Source organism: Pteropus alecto, unplaced genomic scaffold (assembly GCF_000325575.1).
Source record: "Pteropus alecto unplaced genomic scaffold, ASM32557v1 scaffold166, whole genome shotgun sequence".
In the NCBI taxonomy this organism is placed as follows: domain Eukaryota; kingdom Metazoa; phylum Chordata; class Mammalia; order Chiroptera; family Pteropodidae; genus Pteropus; species Pteropus alecto.
In genome coordinates, this window is record NW_006439757.1 from 3,896,758 (window position 1) to 3,919,417 (window position 22,660).

At 34.2% G+C, this 22,660-nt stretch overlaps 1 protein-coding gene across 4 annotated transcripts in view; it reads left to right on the top strand.

Annotated features, from left to right (window-relative positions):
- Positions 1-6,109: 6,109 nt before the first annotated feature.
- Positions 6,110-22,660, top strand: part of GRIA2 (glutamate ionotropic receptor AMPA type subunit 2) — a 122,159-nt gene continuing 105,608 nt past the window's right edge. The window contains exons 1-2 of one of the 4 annotated variants that reach the window (XM_006916997.1): positions 6,110-6,336; positions 7,614-7,754. In XM_006916997.1, the coding sequence (XP_006917059.1) occupies positions 7,667-7,754 (88 nt within the window). In that variant the 5' untranslated portion in view covers positions 6,110-6,336; positions 7,614-7,666. Of the gene's footprint in view, positions 6,337-6,721; positions 7,100-7,613; positions 7,755-22,660 lie in introns of those variants that run through there. The other 3 variants (XM_006916996.1, XM_006916995.1, XM_006916993.1) reach the window with 3 other exon arrangements.

The following is a 22,660-nucleotide window of genomic DNA, read 5'->3' on the forward strand; positions in this document are numbered from 1 at the left end:
ACTTTGTAAGTTGAAAACGTGTGAAAGACAATTGTTGAAATCTATGTTGAATGTTCTGGAAATCTATGTTGAATGCAAGTAAGTAAAAATTATTCTGTTTAAGAGTGAGTAACACAATCATAAAATACTAGAAAAGTCCTAAAAATTGAAAAAGATTTAGTGTTCAGATTTTTCACAAACATTCTTAAGTTCTTGTTCTACTTTAAAGAGACTGTAATGAGAAACTATTCAGTAGATTCATGCGCAAGGTAATGGCTTGGTCCCACTTCAAATGAGTGGATAATGACTGTACATTATTGGTTTTAAGTGAAAGTAGGATTTTTAAGGTATGCGTGTGTCTTCTCTTTTTTCAATTTTTTGCTTTAACTGACTTTTTCAAGAAATAGTAACTATCATGAAACGCCACAGGCTGATGATTCTCAAAATTAACCTCCAGATGAGGCCTGTTCTCTGAGTATCAGAATCAGTCTCAAGTACTCACACAACAGCTTGAGTGGATGTGGCCCCCTCAAAACCCTATAAACCAAACATGTAGAAAAGTGAACACATAACTTTGCCTACATATCTGCTCTCTACATCTCTTTCTGAGATGAGACAACATTTTCCTGGGCATGAAGCCTTGTACCCTGGGAGTTGGCTTTGTTTCTCCATATCTTTTATCTCCATCATGTACAAGTTTACTAACAATTTCTACTGTTTCCATCCTAAATATTTCTTGAAATCTATCTTTTATTTCCATCTGTACTATTATTCCAGATTCTCATCACCTCCATCAGGAATACAGCCTCATACCTGATCTCACTATATTCAACATGTTTTCCCATACTCACCTTCTCCAGATAGCCTCCAGTATGAACTCACCTCTCCACTTAAAACTCTCAAAATGATCTCCTTTTCCTATAGGATGAACCAAATATTTTGTACCATGGTCTGACTTATTTCTTTCACTCTTTGACTCACACTTTCCATTCTAGAAACATTACGCTGCTTGTAATTCCTGGACCACACACATGCCTTTCATGATGTCACTGCATTTAAATGAATTATTTTGGGGGTCAACCAAGATGACAACATAGGAGGCCAAACTATATTACAAAGCTGTAGTAATCAAAACAGTATGGTATTGGCATTAAAAACAGACACAGAGCCATGAAACAGAATACAGAGCCCATAAATAAACCCACATATATATGGTTAATTAATTTTTGATAAATGAGCCAAGAATACACAATGACAGAAAGGATAGTTTCTTCAATAAATGGTTTTGGGAAAATTGGATTGTCACATGCAAAAAGAGTGAAAGTAGACCTCAATCTTATACCATATAAAAAAATCAAGTCAAAATAGATTAAAAACTTGAACACAAGACATGAAACCATAAAACTCTTAGAAGAAAACATAAGGGGTAAACTCCTTGACATCAAATCTGGCAATGATTTTTTTGGATTTGACACTAAAAGCAAAAATAAACAAGTAGGCCTATATCAACCTAAAAAGCTTTTGCACAGCGAAGGAAATGATCAACACAATGAAAAGGCAACCGATAGATGGAATAAAATATTTTCAAATCATATATTTGATAGGATTTGATATCCAAAATATATAAGAAACTCATTCATCACAATAGCAAACAAACAAACTAACTAATTAAAAAACAAATAACCTGATTAATGAACAAAGGACCTGAATAGACATTTTTTCTAAGGAAGACACACAAATGGCCACCTGCTACACGAAAAGCTGCTCCATATCACTAATCATCAGGCAAATGCAAATCAAAACCACAATGGGATCACCTATCACCTTTTAGGATGGCTATTATTAAAAAGACAAGAGATAAATGCTGGTGGAGATATGGAATAATTGAGAACCATTGTACATTGTTCGTGGGAATGTAAACTGGGTACAGCCACTATGGAAAACAGAATGGAGAAATTAAAAATAGAATTATCTCAAGATAATTAGAATTAGTAATTAGAATGGAGAAATTAAAAATAGAATTAATCTCAAGAAATTAAAAATAGTATTATCATATGATCCAGCAATCCTGACTCTGGGTGTATATACAAAGGAAATGAAACCTTTATCTCAAAGAGATATCTGTACTCTCATGTTCATTGCAGCATTATTCACAATAGTCAATTCACTGTGTTGTATATTAGGTTGTATGGAAACAACCTAAGTGTCTGTCAATGCAAGAATGGATCAGGAAAAAGTTGCATATATACATACAATGAAATATCATTCAGACCCAATATAGATAAACCTAGAGGGCATTATGCTAAGTGAAATAAGCCAGACAGAGAAAGACAAATACGGCATAGCATCCCTTATATGTTCCATCTAAACAAAAAAAAAAAGTCAAATTCATAGAAATAAAGTAGAAAAGTGGTTGGTGGGTTTAGGAGGCTGGGGGAAATAGAAAGAGGTTGGTACAAGGGTTTAAACTTTCAGTTATGAGATGAATAAGGTCTGAAGATGTAATATATAACACGGTGACTATAGTTGAAAACACTATTGTATAACTGAAATTTCCCAAGAGAGCAGAAATTAAATGATCTCACAAACAAAATATAGGTTAAAGATGGAGGTGATAAATGTGCCAGTTAACTCGATGAGTTTAATCCTTTCATAATGTATACATATATGAAATTATGACATTGTAGCACTTTAAACATCTTACTGTTTTGTCAATTATACTTTAATAAAGATGAAAATAAAATTAAATGAAGTGTTCTCCATAGCCACATCCCAACTCTTCACTTAGATAACCTCCACTTGACTCAGTTAGGTGTTAGCCTTTGGTGACTCTCTTCCTACCTGAGCTCCAGGATATAATGTGCATGATAGATTTTTCTTTGCCTCATCATATTATCCTAATCACAGGCTTATTTGTTTCATTTCTTATTGCCCCCCTCACATAGTCTTAACAATTTGCTTACTTGAATAAAGTCTGGGAACTTTATGAGGAAGATTTCTGTTACGTTCATCTTTTTATCCACTGTATCAAGCACATTATTTAGAATATAGCAGGTCCTTATAGTTTGTTGAATTAATTAATGAATTGAAATACTGTTTTTCAATAAATATTTCTGATACAGGATTGCTATCTATTGGGATAAAATTAATTAAAATTCATATTATCAAAGTCCTTAAATAATCTGAAATAAAAATTTTACTTAATCTTTTGATTTTTGGACTTCATTTTAAACTCATAAAGAAAAAAGTACAAAAGTTTACATTTACTGAACATATTTTGGCTCAGGTAATTGATCTAATTGAATCAGTGATTTAAAATTTTGCTGCACAAATTAATATTATCTCAACCAGAATAACTATTTATATTGATATTATTCTTTATCTTGATTAAAGAACTGAAACTCCTCAGAATGAGTATTTCTATTTATAGCCCTGTGTGAATAAAATCCTCATGTTTTTTATTTTTAATTTTCTCTATCTCAGCCACTAGGGTTTCATGTCATAAACCTGGGTTCCTTCTGCAAGAACCTCTAACTTTGCTATCTTCTGCTGAAACTAGCATGGACTTTCCTTTTCTAATGTTGCATCGGCTAAAACTTGTTCCACCAGTCATTTCAAAATTATCAGTCCCTCACACAAAATGACTTTCCTTCATGCAAAGCTTTTTCAGATTTTAAAGGAAAACTATTGTTTTCTATATTGAAACAAAAATTGAGTGGTACAGAAATTAAAATTTTACACATAATACTTTTACTAGTCTTGATGCTAAAAACATTCTTACATGCACACATATAACAACAACAGTAGCAACAAGTCAAGCAAACAAATGATAGGATGGATATCTTAATTTCTTTTTTCTGTAACTTATCCCTTGCTTCAGAACAGTACTTTTATTTTAGATAATTACCAAAATCAAACAGCAGAGGGCAGAAAATAGCAAACTCTTTCTTTGAGCATGCTCTTCTACCCAACTGTACTAGTTTTAAATTTTTCAAAATATATTTTATTACTGATCAATTTAAGATACATTCTAGAAACAAAAAGTTTCTAAACATTAAAAATAAATTCAAGTATTTTTCATTTATTTTAATGACTATTTCAATTTCAATGTATTATATTGACAGTATTCTGACAAATACAAGCTATATAATCTTATAGTAAATTTGAAAAAGTTTTTTGAATGATAAAATTAATACGATGATGTTAATATTGCAGGAAGTATATCCAGATGTTGTGAAATTAAGTACTTTGTGAAAGACACATTAATAGAACAGCAATTGAATTACAAGTAATGCCTACTAAAATTTTTATTTCAGTTTTTATATATGAATTATAATTGGTCAGTGAACAATAATATTTGCCCTGAGTTATTACATGTAATTCACTGGGGACATGCTCTATGCTTCAGCAAATTCTTATTTTATATCTTTTGTTTTTATAGAATGTAATTCAGTCAATTTTGAGTTTATATTTACCCTTGACTTTGAAATAAATTAAGATAAAAATAGATTTGAAAAGCCTTCAAAAATTAATTTACATTGACCCACAGTTTAAGCATCACTATTGCGCCACATTTAAGCTCCTCTCTCTCTTGCTCTCTCACTTTCTTCTGTCATTCTAAATTACTTTGTATGGAATTGAAATTTTTCTTGTAATAAAAAATTGAATGAAAAAAAGAAAATGGCAGAGAAAGTATTTTTTTTTTATTTTGCTTTGAGCTCTTATTCATTCTTTTATATATAACTTGAAATTTCAAATAAGAAATTATTTCGAATTATTTTTGTGCCTTACGTCACAACTAGTGATTGAATGAATAGGTAGGATGTATTTGATTATTATTTAAATTGTAAATTTGGATATATATTTATTTATGTCTCTGTTGCTATTTTTATTATTTATTTTTTAAAAGGCTAAATGCATTTTATATATAGTGAAGCGTTTATTAACAGACTAACATAAATTCTTGATGATAAAACTGGAAGTTATTTTTACTTGTAGTATGTAAGCTTAGTAATAGATTATGGATATGTTCACTTCCTGGTTTAGGAATATGCCTCAAAAAACAAAAACAGAGAAGACCATAACCTGAAATCACAGAATTAAAGGATTTGAGAGCTATAGGGGCCACTTTGTTGATCTTTCTCATTTTTAAAATGGGGAAATTGAGGCCCAGAGTGATTAAGGGGCAAGTAGGAGATAATGTAGTCAACAGGAAGCTCTAGGGATGATATTAATGTGACAATTGCACAGGAAGGCAGCCTGGTAAACTAACTCTCTTGGCATTCTGAAATATTGCTGGTCATTTATTCCTTTAGTATTGTGGGCTCCAATCTTCTGCCTCCTGGAAACGGTCCCTTGTACTCAATCTTCCTTTATTTCTTTGTTTAAACCACAAAAGCCATTACATTTAGTGAGAAATTTCTGAAGCAGCAGAGAAAATTTCCAGAGCAGGTTCTCAGGCACCGGCATGGCAAGCGGTTTCACGTGAAGCGCACAAATTCCACAGGGGGGAGTCCAGTCTTTAGTCCTCCACGCTAACTCCCATCCCACACACTTTTAATCCTTAACCTCATTTTTTGTTCCTAGTAGTCTCGAGGTCGCGAGTTCAAAATGATGTGAACTTAGCTGACTCTCCTTACTTAGGCAGTGATTTTTCATACTCATGGAAAAAACGCGATAGGGTTTCTGATTTCTAACTCTTTTGGAAAGAGTCTGCATCTCAGTGGCCTTTCTTGACATGCTTCGCTTATGTTTTGTTTTCTCCTACAAACCTTTCCTTCTTGGAACGGAGTCTTCTGCTTTCAATCTATATAAAGAAAGGACTACAAAGGAACCAAGTCTACATGTCTCCGCTACGAGAGAGTCTGCAGTGAAGGCTGAGAGAGATCCCCGCACCGAGCTGGCTCGGCAAGTTGGCATCACAGACCGGTGGAAGACACTCTAAAAGATGGGATTTCCACGCAAAGTATTTCCAAGTTTCAGTCTTGATCTTCTATACAGCTTTAGCCTCTAAAGATAGAGTATTGGGTTTTCCCTGGGTCATAGATACGTCACCTTTAGCTAAAGTTCACAATTTGCGAACACTTCTTCGATGGGTATTTTGTTTGCCTGTTCATTTTATGGCTCAGTCAGGTGAGGCAGATGGTAGCCTTTCTATATAGCTAAGTAGGTTTTCTCAGGCTGTTGAAGATAAAAATCAAAATTACTTTTAACGTAAAACAACAGGGCCTGGTGACAGAATGTTTCACCGCCAGTAATTAGCAAGTTGGCTTCTCCTTTACAGCAGCGGGAAATCAGCTTTGCTGCATTTGGTCCAGGCTGGAGCATCTCCGCGGCAGCTGCAGCGGCGGCACAAAGGTAGAGACAGGCAGGGAGCGGGGCGCTGTCCTCGGTGCTGAAAGGCAGAAGCGCGCGGTGGGCACGAAGCTCGCGAAAGGAGGTCTCGCCAAGGGACAGCAGGGCTGGGCTCAGCCGCGCTTTCCCAGCGGCGAGCACGAGACGCTGCCAGGGCAGTGCGGGGTGCGGGGTGCAGGGAGGGTGAGGGGTGGACGCGCGCGCCAGCCGTCTGCCGCGAATCGCGCACGCGCGTCCGGGACTGCCTTCCCCTCTCTGTGACTTGCGTGTGTGTGTGTGTATGTGTGTATGTGTGCGTGTGTGTGCGCGCGCGCGCTTGAGAGAGAGAGAGGGGAGAGAGGGAGAAGAGAGCGCGAGAGAGGGTGAGTGTGTGAGTGCATGGGAGGGTGCTGAATATTCCAAGACACTGGGACCACAGCAGCGGCTCCGCTAAAAACTGCATCCAGCCAGTCCTCCGGACTTCGGGAGCAGGGACGGGGCGCAGGGCATCAGCGGCCACCAGCAGGACTTGGGAAATAGGAATTCTCCTGCTTCCACTTCAGGTTTTTAGCAGCTTGGTGCTAAATTGCTGTTTCAAAATGCGGAGGATCTAATTTGCTGAGGAAAACGGCCAACGAAGGAAGAGGAGGAAAAGGGGGATAAAGGGAATATTTTGTGGATGCTCTACTTTTCTTGGAAATGCAAAAGATTATGCATATATCTGTCCTCCTTTCTCTTGTTTTATGGGGACTGATCTTTGGTGTCTCTTCTAACAGCATACAGATAGGTAGGTACCCTTTGTGCTCTGCTTTTGAATTGTGCATAATTTGTTCACAGTGGACAAATTAATTCATGTCATGTAGACTTATGTCATACCTTGACTGCATTCCAGATTTAAATTGTCTAAAATATACATGTTTTTCTTGAGATAAAGCAAAGGGAAAAGACAATGTCTTTGAGACAAGAGAGGAAAAGGTCTTCTCATTTCTGACCCCCAGATTTTATTTCTGCCTTAACATTTTCCCGTTTACTGAGATTCTCTAGGGGTCTGGGTGCAAAGCTTGTGATTACGAGAAAAGGCAAACGTTTCTGGCCATCTACCTTGCCCTCAGACTCTCATCAGTGTCTTGACCCCTTGCCTACCATATGGATGTTCGACTCCCCGCTGCCCGTGTCTCTTGATGTGTTTATTCGGCCTATTAGCGTTAATAGACTCCTGTGCTGTTGGGCACTAGCAGGCTCCTCTCCTTTCCCTCCCGGGCACTGACACTGTTCTCCTCCTTGGTGTTTGTTCTTTGCAGGGGGACTTTTTCCCAGGGGCGCCGATCAGGAATACAGTGCATTTCGGGTAGGGATGGTTCAGTTTTCCTCTTCGGAGTTCAGACTGACACCTCACATCGACAATCTGGAGGTAGCAAACAGCTTCGCAGTCACCAATGCTTGTAAGTAATGAATATTCATGTATTTCGGGTGCCGCACGCGGAAAGCCAGCGAGTGTGAGTGCAGGATGGTATGTGCGTGTTTCTCTGTGTCAGTGTGTGGGTGTGAGTGACTGCACACGCGCGTGCGTTTGACAGCGTAGGGAGAAAGTGGCTGCAATCTCGGGGACCCCCGCTGGCTTGGGAGGAGGTGAGGAGGGAGCAAAAGGCAATGAAGAGTGTGCGCACTAGAGAGGTGGGGTGGGGGTTGGAGCAAGGTGGCTTCCTTGGTTCAGGGAGTTCTAGCAGATCTTGAGTGCTTCAAGAGAAGCCCTCCCTCCCTCCCTCTCCCCACACCTTGCGCGCCTGGTGGCACCCTGCCCACAGAGAACACGCTGTTCCTCAGGGCGCGCTGTCGGGCTGTTGGATAGATCCCAAGGGGGACTGCCGGAGCCCGAACGCCTGCCCCGGCAGCTGCAGCCCTCGCCTTCCTTCGGTTCCGGGTTTAGGTCTGCAGGCCAGCTAGGGTTCACTCTGCAGACCCTGCGAATCTTATATTCTCCGCCTCCACGGGACAGGTTGTTAAAATGGTTCTGGAGTTGGGCTCGGGGCTGTTACATAACGCCCACCGGAGGGGCGCGGCGCAGCGAGGAGCGAGGGTGACGCAGGCCCCAGCGGGCCGGGCCGGGTACTGGTGCGGGAGCGTGTCAATTTCTCGCGGCTCAGTTGAGCTTCAGCCTTCAGTTGAAGGGGGCGATTCTGCCAGGGGGGTCGCGGTCCGCTTGCAGGCCGGGTGCGCTCTGTTCTCAGGTAGCGGGTCTCGGGCAAGGGCAGCGAGAGGAAATGCACCTGAAAGCAGCTGGATCCAGCCGAGTTTGAAAATCTGAAGAAGTCTCTGATCAGCCATTTTAGTCCTTGTAGTTATCCATATTAGCCCTATCACTCCGCGCAGTGTTCTGGGACACGCAAGGAGGCTCTATCAAGGCTACAGACAAAGTAATGAAATCCAAGCAATTAAGTCACTAAAGGGTTTCAATGGAGAAGCTCGGCAGCTCTTGTCCCGGGCTCCCACCCCCGCGCCGGCGTGGGCTGTGCAGCCGCCGCCACTATATCTTCCTGCCCTCTTTCCAGCAGCTGCCATAATTTCCTGCCGACTGGGTTGGAGTAATTCTCTCCGGCTTTGATGTTCTCAGTTTGTATTTCATAGTTAACAATTTGGAGGGGGCTTTGCAGATGGTTCACCTCCCACTTTGGCTACAGTGTAAAGGAGCTAGCGGAAAATTACCACAGAAAAACACCCAACTGCTGTCTTCCCACATTAGACAAACAACTGGTTGCCATTCCACTTCCCCTTATTAAGCCTTAATCATATATTCGATGGTTTAGCTTGATTATCATATCAGGAACATCATCAACTAATTTTGAAACCCCCGTCACCCGAATGAAGATATGAAACGCTTTTCTTTGATAGAACAGGGTCATTATGATGGTCATATTAGATCAGATGCCTAGATGTTTATAAGGAACCTATTTAAGAAGGTTTCAGTGCTATATGTTTTCTTCAAGTGAGAAAAGAAACTGGGGTATGGGGTGGAGGAGGAGCACAAAAGGGGGGAGAGAGACGGACGCTTAAAGTGGATTTGCAGCTTTAAAAAAATCTACATAGAAGAATATAAGACTATCTTGAAAAATTTTAGTACTTACATATTATGTATTTTATATGCACACATGTTTAAGAAAAACCACTGTAGTTTAATTTTTGAAGGCTTTTATACTTCCCCTATTTACCTGCCAGATTTTGATTATTCATTTGATTTGATATCATTTCCAGTTTTTTCCTGAATTATGATTGACAGCTGTAACTAACTATGTATCTGTACACTAGTGTGAAAATGCTTTGAAAAGTAATGAACCTAAAAGCAAGGCTATGATTACCGGAAGTATGTAGATTTTGAAAATGAGGTGAAAATAATTGACAGCTATACTTCTTGAAAACTGTCAATGCTTCAGAAATTCACTCATTAGTGAAAATAATGAGAGGGCCTGACTGAGAAAATAACTGGTATGTCCACTGAACAAAATGAGTATTCCTCAGGCCAACATGTTGAATGACTGCACTGAGGCTTTGTAAAGACTAAAGATTAAGGTTAGTTTAGGTTAGGTGACGAGGTTAGGTTCTCAGTCTCAATATTTTTGAACAGATCTATTTTTAATATAAATTTTATTGAAATAAGATACGCAGACAGACAATGTACATATATTAAACACATAACTCCATGAATTTCCACAGAATGAATACGTCCTTGTAATACGCACATGAATTTCATTTAAAAAATACACACACACTCAATCTGACCATAGTTCTGAGAAACGTCTTCATTTTACACAGATTTTGTTTGTTTGCTTGTTTTTCGCAGAAAACGAAGCTGAACTAACCAATATATGTGTGTCTTCAGATCCCCAGATTACTCCTCTGTGGATTATTATTCTAGAATACTAAAACAAATGATGGTGAAGAATTGAATACATTTTCAAGTTTTCCACATGGAAATTTAGAATCATGGCATTTGCAGCTCCCATGTTATAAGTAATCTTACTGATTGCTAAAGAGAACTAGTGAGGCACTGTTATAGAAGAGAGACTCATTGGATAGAATTTTCTGGAGTTGACATTGCCTCATTGACCAGGCAAATTACTTAACATCTGTGAAGCTTTGTTTCTTCATTCCTTTAGAAATTTCACAATGTAGAGATTGTAAAATGAAACGGAGTGTTTGTATCCTTATTCATTTGGTTTTTTGTTTGTTTGTTTGTTTGCATAGGCAACAGAAAATGTAGAAATAGTTTAACTCTTTTCAGAGAGAGATGCTATGTAAACTACAATCACAAAGTTAGCAGTCAAGAAATGAATGGAAATATCTAATATTAAATTTGTCAAGATGAGTCTTGATGATTTAAATCCTCCTCAAGGTTTTTCTCCAACGCTTAGCCTTTGTTTTCTTGCCTTTGCAGTCAGAGTAGTCCATGATTCTTTCTTATATGAAGTGAAATTAGCAGCATCAAATAGGTTGATAGCTGAAATCAAAACGACTTTCTCTCATTTTTTACAGAAATCTAAGGAATTCTACACTTCAACTCCATTATTAAAATGTGTCATCAATCAGTGTTCATAAAGTAGCTTGTTCTTCCTCTTAGTTAAATCATAAAAATCCCACAGGGTTAATTTTATATCTTAATATCATAATTTCAAAATAGGGAAGATGTTAATTTGCTAATTTAATTTAATTCCTGAGATGGAGGAACTTATTTCGAAATGTCGAGGTTGCCTTTGATTTAAGGATTCAGCAAGATCTACTGATGGGTTAAAGTTATGCAAATGAAATGAAGTCATTATATTCTGAACTGGGTAAAATGACTGTGCATCACACTGAACTCCCACATCCTTCTCTTTCACAGCCACAGTGGGATAATGCAAGTACCTATTTGTTCCCATTTGTTTCCATGGGTACCTGAGAAAATACAGATTTCCAATTTCTTTCTTTTTCTCTCTCCCTCCTTTTTTTGCCCCTTTCCATACCCTTTGCCAATCTCCTTCCCTTTCTTCTTAGCTATAGATAATACTAAGGTGTTTTTTTTTTCCTGAAGGCTGCTCAAACATAAACCTTCATTATGAGAAAATACAAACTGTAAAATTAGAAGAAAAAAAAAAGACTAGCATCTGAGCATCTGATTATTCAACAGTTGAAACCAGTGACGGGCCTCAAGAATTCCTTTCTCTTCCCTCTCTTCATATTTATTGATGGCCTTCTAGTTATCAGAGGCTAAATGAATGCTTTCCTTAAAGCAATTCGTTTTTTTTTTTTTTCAGCCTTTCCCCTCTATGCTCTTTTGAATGCTTTTGAAAGCCTTGTAGGCCTTGACGCCTTCAGTGTGCCCTGGCCACTGTAGTCTTGTCTAAGAACTTTAGTATAAAGATGTGAAGATAATCTAGTAGTTCTTATACAAAAGCAAATTATTACAGTAATTCAAAGTTTTGTGAAAATAATAAATTTGATATTATATATGTGCATACACCACATGTTGCATATAGTTTAATAAAATCAACAGATTTTAGGAAAATACTAAATATTTTTCCATTCTAAAAAATTTTAATAAACTTTAATACTGTGCTCATTACTAAAACTTGTTTAATACAGAATTGTCTAAACAGACTCTAAACATGAATATTTGATCCCATAGGGTTTGGAAGTAAAAATATTAAATGATAAATTTCCTGTTCAAAATCTTTCTCTTTCTTTTCATGAATGACTTTGACAAATAGCTATTCATCTATTTTAAAATAACTTAATAATTTTATATTTAAATTCTGTAAAAATAAATTATAAAAATATCAAATTTAAAGAAAGAGCAGATAAAAATCTACTTTTTCTCTAAGCCAGCAGATGGAGTTGTTGGAGAAAATATTGTTCTTCATAAAACTGTTGCGCAAACTGAATACCTTTTGAAACACCGTAAACAAATGTATTTAGAAAAATTGAAAAAAATATAAATGATATCAACTTCAAAAAATTTACTTAAAATGCTATTGGAAAGATATCTCTTGATTCTTTATAGAAACAGAGTGCCTTCGATGTTTGTTAAGTAGACTATCTTAAATATTCTTCTAAACTTGACTTATAAAGGCATTCAGAAACAGTACTGATTATAAATGCTCTTGGAGAAGAGAGAATTCTAAGATTATATTTTTCAGCCTTTAAGCCTTGATTCTCCAGATATCATTTTTAAGATGTATTTCTTATCACTGGATTGTAGTCATGAATTATTGAGATTGTATATCTGTGTTCTTCAAATTAATGTTTGCTGAACCTATAATACACTTTGTATAAATGCAACTTCATGTGCATGTGTGTCTGTGAATATACATATATATGTAAGATGTATATATGTATAGTTATAGATCGTAAGTAGTTATAGATTTGTGAGGTTATTGTGTTTTGCCATTTTTGTTGAGGTAATTACCAAAACCTGGAGTTACTGACATATACAAAATATACAAAAACTTCATAAAACCAGAATGAACTTGGATGCTATTAAGCAAGGAGGGTGTGAAGAAAACCATGGACACATGTACCAAAATACAGTATCTTACAAACCTGCTGGTGTAACTATTCAATTACATTCAGCTGGATGTTACAAAGAAAGAAATAGCTCTTTGTATGTAAGAATAATTCATTTGTCATTGGATTTCTTGTAGACTTTCATCCTTCACTTATCACAAGAGACTTTCAAGAAAACGATACATTATACTAAAGAGGAATCAAAGAATGGTGTTGGTTGAAATTTTCCATTTTAGATAAAAAGAAACTAAAATTTACTAAATGAAACTATAGAAGCTTAATATTAATAAGAAATTATTCCTGTTATACACCTTTTTGGGGTCTTACAGGCTTCGACCTACTGACTGGAGGTATGGAGTATTTCCATTTCACGTCAAGTCTTTAAAGTAATAGGGTCATTGCATTGTGGCATTATGACAAGAGAATGCTGATTCATGTCCAGATCTTAGATTTTTTTCATAATCTCTTCCAATAACACTTTACAATTTTGAAAACTTCTTAGAACCCTGAAAATTTTAGAAAAGGCTTAAAAAGATCAGTTGCTTTCTAATTATTCCAGCATGATTTGCTATATAATTGACTTTTCAAAGAGCATGTGTTTTTCCCTCCTCTCTTTCCTTCTTCTGCTCTCTTTAAAAAAAAAGTGGATAGATCTACTTAATCTGCACAACAAATGCTATTATAGGAAACAAAATCTAAATCGATGTACAAAACTATTTTTTTTTAAAGTAGAGGTTATATTAGACAGATTAAATCTTATAGTAGATTTAAACATTTTATTAGGATATTTTAATATATGGCTACTGGTTAAATATATTTCCTTTCTTTTTTTTTTAACTGGATTCTACTGAAGACACTCCAGATATGATTAAAATATTAGCATTTGAGTTATAGCAATTTTCAGTCAAAAATTTCAGAAGTTTTCTCTAATGATCTGAATAACTAATTGCCAAATCTGTTATATGACTATGTCTTTTGAGTACAATAGGAAAATTTGTTGTTGAATTCAAAGTTAAAATTTCAAAATTATCCACAATTTAAAACTTTTCAAACATCAAAATGTTTTTCAAAGCAGATTTTACTAACTTGGATAAAAAATGAATGTGGTTCTTACAGTCGTGTTGATTAGGAGCCTAACATTATTTTTCAGCATTATTCAATTTAAAGTATTTTGTCATTTTTTAGCATTTATAGAATGAAAACATTTTAAAATTAACTTGGATAATAAAAATGTGACCTTCCTGAAGGCAGGGTTATGCCACTGTAGTCTGCATGTCTTTCACAAACCCTAGCCCAGCTCCCAACGCACTGAGGGACTTAATGATTATTTATCTATTGAACACATTTAATATTATAGATTCTTTTATTACAGTATTATACCTTTTAAAGTCAGAACTTCACTTTTGCTTTACATTTGGATTTCAAAGGAAACAATTTACTTGTTGTCTGGCTCAAATCTTATTTAGAAAAGGTGTAATATATTTTTCATTTTCATCTACCCAGATATGTTCTAAGTTATTATCTTTACTACTAAAGCTTTACTACATTGCCATATGTTTAAATGATTTGCTGAAAATATGTATAGTATGCATTTTAAAGAAGATTTATAAATGCTGTTAGGATGATGCAAAAGCCATGTCACAAGTGGTTAGAGTACAAGACTCCATTATAAGGGCCCAGTTACAAGTGTTCTGAGCTTCCATTTTAGCTTTGAATTTTCCATAAAATGTGACTATATATATTCTTGAACAGCCACAAAATTGTCTTAGTCTCCCCTCCCAAGATATTATATACCACAATTGTCCATGTTAATTTTTTTAGTGCAAATTTTCAAAAAAATGTATCAAATTACAAAAATATATATATATTTTTTTCTTTTAGAGGATATCTGTTAATGAGAAATTTAGGAACACAGTTTCTTGTCATGAAACAATTGCTCTAATATTTGCACTAGTATGTGTGTGATTTCTTTTTATATGCATGCCTTTCTTCTTCTTCTTTTTTTTTTTTGTAATAGTAGTCTACCTTTAGGATTTGTTTTCCAATAACTTAGCTTTCATTCTGTTGAAAATATGCTTCAGCAAAAACAAAACAAAACAAAAAAAAAACAACTTGTTATTATAGAGTTTAATTTTCATACATTAGTTAACAGATTAGTGAAAAGAATTATCCAAAATTCTAACTACTAATTGATAGGTTAAGGTTGAAGAAAGTTTTAAAATTTAGAGTCTTGATCTTAATAAGTGTCTTCAACTGAATAGAACAAATAGGTTTGGGAGATACAAGGGTTATTATAGAAAGAAAACTTATCAGTAGCTTCTTAGATTGTTTTAATTTTCATATTTTTCACATTTCTCAAAGAACATATATAACCCTTCTAGTTTTACTATTTAGATTGTTCTTCAGAATTTTACTTTATAATTTTATATAGTTTACTTATGGGTATGTTAATATCTACATTGTTTCCTCATTATTTCAATAGTATTTAAAATATGAGCACAAACTAGAAGTCACCAGCTCTATGGATGGTATGAAAGATGTGTGCTTTGCTAGTTTTTCTTGAGAGATACATTTCTGCTTATGTCATTATTTGCTTCTTTATTCATGTCTTGTGTTTATGAGTAATAGAAAATTTTCAATCTTGTTTTTAGTTTATATATGACATGGAGATATTGAGCTAATTCCCAAGCACTTTCACAATTTATAGCTTTATGTTTTACCATTTTAAAAACTTTGTACTAGTTTACAATGTAATTTTTAATTTATATTTGGAGATGAAATTTTAGGAACAGAGGCAACAATTCAAAGGGTATATTGAGGAGCTTTATAGCTTTTGTGCTTTTAATGGGAAGAACTATAAATCTTCACCTTTTATCTCAGAACACAGACAAATCAGAGTCATCTCAATGATAAACACATAAGTGCTTTGTCTATGAAAAAAAACAACTTGATTCTCTGCTGTTTATAGCCCTGATATCCTAAGAAACAGAATAACATTAGTTAAGAGTCTGAACTTGAAACCCAATTCTAGTCCTACTATTAGATGTGTGACATTAGACAAAGTGCTTAATCTACCTAAGTTTTCAGTTGTCATTTTTGTAAGAGGGAATACCTATAAGATTGTTTAGAAGCTACACAATAGACGTGAAATGCTATGTACTGTGCTTGGCCCATTTAGGTGCAAAAAAATTAGTGAACTTGTATTGTTTCTTCCTGTGTTAGGAACTTTGGATCGTTTTGATAAGCACTTGCTGTGAGAGGCAGAGAGTAATGAAAAATGCATTTCTAGTTTCCTGTTGGAATATTTTTCTACTGTTTATGTACCAGGGCACATGCTGTTTGGTGACAAGAGACTAATAAAATAACCACATAAGCCATTTAAAATTGTTTAGTGCACTAAAGTATGAGAATGATTTTTAAAAACTGAGGTGTTGAAACTCGAGTAGTACTATATCTTCTCCTTTGTCACATATCACTTACATTTAGGATGTTGAACAATTTGGAACGTTTATTCCTAGTAGATCTTTAAAACACATAATTAAGATATTTAACTGTGCACATTGTAGATTCCTAATGTTTTATTTCACTTAATTAATTAAATTAAAATAAAGAGAACACAAAGTTTGAAATCAGGCAAATATGGATTTGAATATGATTCATAGTTTTATGATACAAAGCATTTTTCCCTTTTGCAGAATGAAGCTGTTTCCTCATCATGCTTGATAATATCATTGGAAGTTTAAATGAGGAAATAAATACTTTGATTAATTTGTCATAAATGACATTAATAAATGAGCCTAATGTCTTCTTCTTCCCTGTATCTCAGCCTTTTATTGTGAACTGAACAACCATGCTCAGAGAAATGGAGGAGAATAAAATGGAAATTCTTGCCTTTAAAGAGCTTATATATTTAAGAGCTTTATATTTATGTATAACTTTTATCTTTTTAAAATACTTTCAGATTGACTTGGTCTTCACTGTATGTCTGTAAAGTCTATAGGATAAATGGAATTATTCCTATACCCATTTCCAGAAGAGAAAATAGAAATGTAAGTGAGTTGTTTTAAGCTACTGTAAATTTGTGGAGGAGCTCTAGCCTAGAAACCAAGTCTACTGTGTCCAAGGCTAGGGACTTCCCCAAGTCTCAGGTGGCAGTGCAGCTAATATATTAAGATGAGCAGACATGGATTGAAATTATGGCTGACATTTATTCGTTGGGTGACTTTGTGTATATCAGTTAAACTTTTTAATCCTTTTGCCTCTTTTGAAAAATGGGGGTCATTGTAATATCTGCCTAATAATGTTATTGTCAGATTTAAATGATAATAGTTGCCCAATATAATATAGTGGTTAATGTTGCTAATTTCAGTGAATCCAATTCCCCTGAGTGCATATTAGTCACACATACTTAGATCCATGCTTTCAGATGCATGAAAGAGAAGGTAGCTAAGGAGAGCTGTGAAATTCTATAATTAATAAGCTCCTTTAATACAACCACTCAAGCTAATACTAGAGACTAGGGCTTTATTTCATTATCATGTTTAGAAAACATTTTACAATATTTAGTGTGTTCTTCATCTACAATTCCTCCCTCAAAATACAACAGATAAACAGTAAGAACTGGAAGTCACACATAAATTAAAGAAATGTAGATTCTGGTTGTGACTATCTGATACTGTTTGGTTACCATTTCCACCAGCAATACATTTGAGCAAATGAAAATGATGGTAGATATTTCCAATGGGTAGGGTAACATTAAACATGGAACAAATTCATTGTGACTTCTCCCTGTGGATCAATTGTCTGCATCTTGCCACTAGTTGGCTGGGCCACTGTCATTTTCACAAGTTCCTTCCTCAGCATGAACAAGGAGGCTCTTTGCCTGTTTCTATTCTGTTGGAAAGGTCTCGCAGGTCTGAATATTTTTGAAACAATTACTTGTCCAGAGATTATTTTCTATAAATAATGGAGACTCATTTTGAGACGATCTAGCCATTGATAATGAGTAAAAATAAGAAAGTCTCATGAATGAGTTAAAATTTTTCATTTATAAACTATTCACTAGCTTATTCTGTGTTGATTTTCATTATTCTGATGCTACCTCATATTGTATTTAATAGCACATGTGAACTTTTTAATGTAGTATAGTAAGAACTTGGGTCAAAATTATTCTTTAAAGCAAATCCATATATTTACAAGATAAAGTTATACTGATTACTTTGAATTTAGGCCTGAGGTTGAATACTTTGAATAAAAGTCAAATATTTATCTTCAAATTACTTATATGTACTTTTTTGTATGCATCAAAAACTTATCACAGGGCTTTCTTTTTAAATTAAATTTAATTGGGTGATATTGGTTAATAAAATTATATACGTTTCACGTGTACAATTCTATAATACATCATCTGTATACTGCATTGTGTACTCACCACTCAAAGTCATATCTCCTTTCACCACTGTATATGTGAGCACTTTTACTCTTTTCTAACTTCTCTCTCCCCCCTTTCCCTCTAGTAACCACTATATTGTTGTCTGCGTCTATGAGTTCTTATTTGTTTATCTTGTTCATTTGTTGCACTCTGTTTTATATTTCACATATGAGTGAAATCATACAGTTCTTGACTTTTTTCATCTGACTTATTTCACTTAGCATGATATTCTCAAGATCCATCCATGTTGTCGTAAATGGCAGTATTTCATCTTTTCTTATGGTTGAGTAATATTCCTTTGTTTATATGTACCACATTTTCTCTATACAATCATCTGCCAGAGGACACTTCAGTATTTGCATTTCTTGGCCACTGTTAATGGTGCTGCAATGAACATAGGGGTTCATATATCTTTACGAATAAATGTTTTCAAATTTGGGGGAAAGATATTCAGAAGAGAAAAACCTCTGGCTAGACCCACTAAGGGAAATGGAGAAAAGACTCACATAAACAAAATCAGAAATGGACGAGGAGAAGTTAATGATGGACACCACAGAAATACAAAGAATCATACAAGACTACTATGAAGACTATATGCCACCAAATTCAATATCCTATAAGAAATGCACAAGTTCTTAGAAATATACAACCTTCCTAGATTGAATCAGGAACAACTGGAAAACCTAAATAGACTGATCAACAATAAGGAAATTGAAACAATCATCAAAAACTTCCCAAAAAGTAAAAAGTCCAGGACCAGATGGCTTCACTAGTGAATTCTACCAATCATTCAAAGATGATTTAATACCTGTCCTTCTCAAACTCTTCCAAAAAAAAATGAAGAAGAGGCAATACTTCCTAACTCATTTTATGAGGCCAGCATTACTCTGATATCAAAACCTGACAAGGATAACACAAGAAAACTACAGATCAATATCTGTGATGAATACAGATACAAACATATGAGCAACTTGAATACACCAAACCTTAAAAAGATTATATATCATTATCGAGTGGAGTTCATTCCAGAAGCACAAGGATGGTTCAACATACACAAATCAATCAATGTGATACACCACATACATAAAGGATAAATATATGATCATACCAATAGATGCAGAGAAAGCATTTGACACGATCCAACGTCCATTTATAATTAAAACTACTCAATAAAATGGGTGTAGAAGCAGAGTACCTCAACATAATTAAAGCCACATATGACAAACCCGCAGCTAATACGCTCGATGAAAATCTGAAGAACTTCCTTCTTTACCTCTTTCCTCAAACTTTTACCAGATACTTGTTCTATGCCAATCTCTTTGGTAATGCCTGAGATGACAAAGAACAAAATAAGGTTTCTAAATTGGAAAGTATTAATGGATGCAAAATCTTTTTTTTAAATGGCAAATATAGAAGTAGTTAACCTAGGTTCATTAGATGATGTTCTTATTACATTAGAATATATAGTGTATTCATTGTTTCTAGATCATTTACAAGTATCATCCTGTACCTCGGATATACATAGATTTGAGTCAAATTATCTTAAGCAGAAGTGGTAATTCTAAACATTGTGAAGACAACATAAAAAAAAGTCCTGATGGAAGGTGAAAAATCATTGTCTTATATATTGACTTAAAACATATTGTTGAAAAACTGAAGAACTAGTGATATTAACAGTAATGTGAATTGCAGATATTCCAAAACTAATTTTAATTTTAAATCAGATTTGGAGATGATAATTTTTATTTTGCATGATTTTTTTTCTTCTGCCAAAAGCACTTCAATTCAGTTTGAACTGGCATAGACTACAGAAACTGCTGGGTGGTCTTTATGTAAATTAATTTGACTTGGATTGTGTTATTTAATTATTATAAATACTATTTTAGCTTGTTACTGAAGAAGCAATTTGCAAGTTTTACAATGTTTTATAGAATATTAAAAATGTTGATACATATGGTTATTCTGAATAATTGAAAAGGCATTAAGAGCCTGCTTTCTCTTTAATGTTAAAACAGATTTTATACAATCTAAACTTATTATAGCAGTTTGAAAATTTCAGGTGGAAAATCATGATTATATAAAAAAATTATTCAGTTTTAAAGAATAGAAAAATATATAAAATAATTGAAATATTTGTTAACAATAGCTTTTTGGTATTGTGGTGATTTAAAACTTTAAACACGAAAAAATAGAATTTAGATTCTTAAGGTCTTTTTGAGTTTTAAAAATTACAATGAAAATAACTTACATATGACAATTTTTCAACACTACGAAATGGGATATAATAAGTAATATGTCTTTTTCTCCTCCAATTCTGCTTCTCTTAGTAATCATCATCAATGGTTTCCAGGAATACTAGTATAAGATACATACTCTTCTTTCTGCATCTTGATCGCTTCCTATGTAGCATAAATTGGAACACTTCTTTTGTCTGTACCAAGTTTCCTCTTTCTTTGTAGTTATTTCATGGTATTCTGTTGTTATTTAGCCTGTCTCTTGTTGATGGCTGTTTCCATCTTTTTCTATTTATTTTAATAATGTGCGCAAATAGGTTTGTAGAATAGATTCCTATGAGAGGAATAACCAAGTCAAAAGGTATTTGCAATTAAAATTTCACTAAATAATCAAAAAAAGTATATCACCTTACAATCTTACGTAGTATATGAGTGTACCTATTTCTGCTTACTCTCACTAATAGTGTACAGTGCTAAACTTTTTAAAGCTTTTGCCATTGGTATTTCATTGCTTAAATTTAGATGTTAAATTTTAACTCATTAAATGTTTCTCAACCCATTTTTTTGCAGTTCTGTGTGTGCGTGTGTGCGTGTGTGTGTTCATGCACCTCTTCATATCTTTGCCCAGTATTCTATTGCATTGTGGGTATGTTTTTTACTTACTGATACATACATTAACACATACTTTGTCGTGTTTTGCAGGTATTTTATCCAGATTTCTGTCTTTCTTTTAACCTGTTCATGATTTTTTAGAATCATGATTCCAGTTCATAATTTTTAAGAATGTATTATATTCTTAAATTTATAAATTCTTATTTTATTGCTCCAGGATTTTTGTACTTTGTTCAGAAAGACTTTTCCCATTCCAGGTTTTTAAAGAAAAAAAAAAAAAAAACGCATCCTTTTATTTACTATCCATCCAATTTTGGTTTCATGATTCAAAATGATTATTTGATTGATTTGGATTTATTTGGTATAAATACTTAAGTAGGGATACAGCTTTATTTTTTTCCTTCATAAAGTTAGCTAATTGTCATAACATACATAAAAAATCTATCTCTCCTCATTGATCTGAAATACCATTGGGTTTTATTCTTGAGTAAATAGTTCCTCAAAGAGTTAAAAAAAATCAGGGAATTCACCCAGAAAATGAAATAAACAGGAATAAAACTCTATTACAGGCAAAAGAATGTAAAGTTATGCAAGACACTTGTTTCCTGAGCAGTGCTGTTCTTATAAATTGTGCTTTTGTGTCATTGGAGTCTCAGATCAATAAAAGAGGATGTCAGATATAAACATTAACTGAGCCCAGAAGGATAAATAAAAGATTTTGTTATGTTTCTTGGCTTGTGTCACAGCACTAATATCACTTATGTGTACTGCTAGTTTTGTGTATTTCTTAATCTATATCAAGATTAAAGTAATAAGTTATGATTATGACTTAGTTTTTGAATATAATTTTGAAGTTAATTCAGTGTAACAATCCATGTGTTTGCAAATAGAATATTAAAACTAAAGACTCCAATCTGTATGCAATAAAGGTAAAGGAACTCAGACACTCATGGTTTTATAAACTAATATATAGTTTCATCCTCAATTTGTCTTAAAAACCAGTTATGTGCTCTCTAAAACCAAATATCAGGCTATTTGTGGCATAAACCTGATTTGAACTGGAATTCTAAATAAAATACTAAAATGTTACTTGCATCAATAAATACTTTCAGTTTGTCTTACTATATATGACATTCACTGTGTATTTTGGGCCAAACATCAGGAAAATTTATATATCTTTAACCATTGTATTTTTAGAACTCTGAATGTAATACGGCCTTGAAGTATATTTTCTAACATGTTGCTTTTTTGTGAGCATAAAAAAAAAAATTTAACTTTCAAGATAACAATTTTATAAAATGTATTTTATTAAATTACTACAAGACTCTAGTCATCTGTTTATATTTTAATATATCTTTTGGTGAATAGAAAAATTTTACTGTGAAAATAAAAAATTTTCATCAGCAGAACTGCAGTGCTAATAACTTTTTATGCTATTGCTTTTTTAAAAAATTAAATATTTTGCAAATACTGACTTGGTCTCATTTCTTCCCTCACTCATAAAGGCAGAGAAAAATGTGTAAGAAAAAGCCATTTG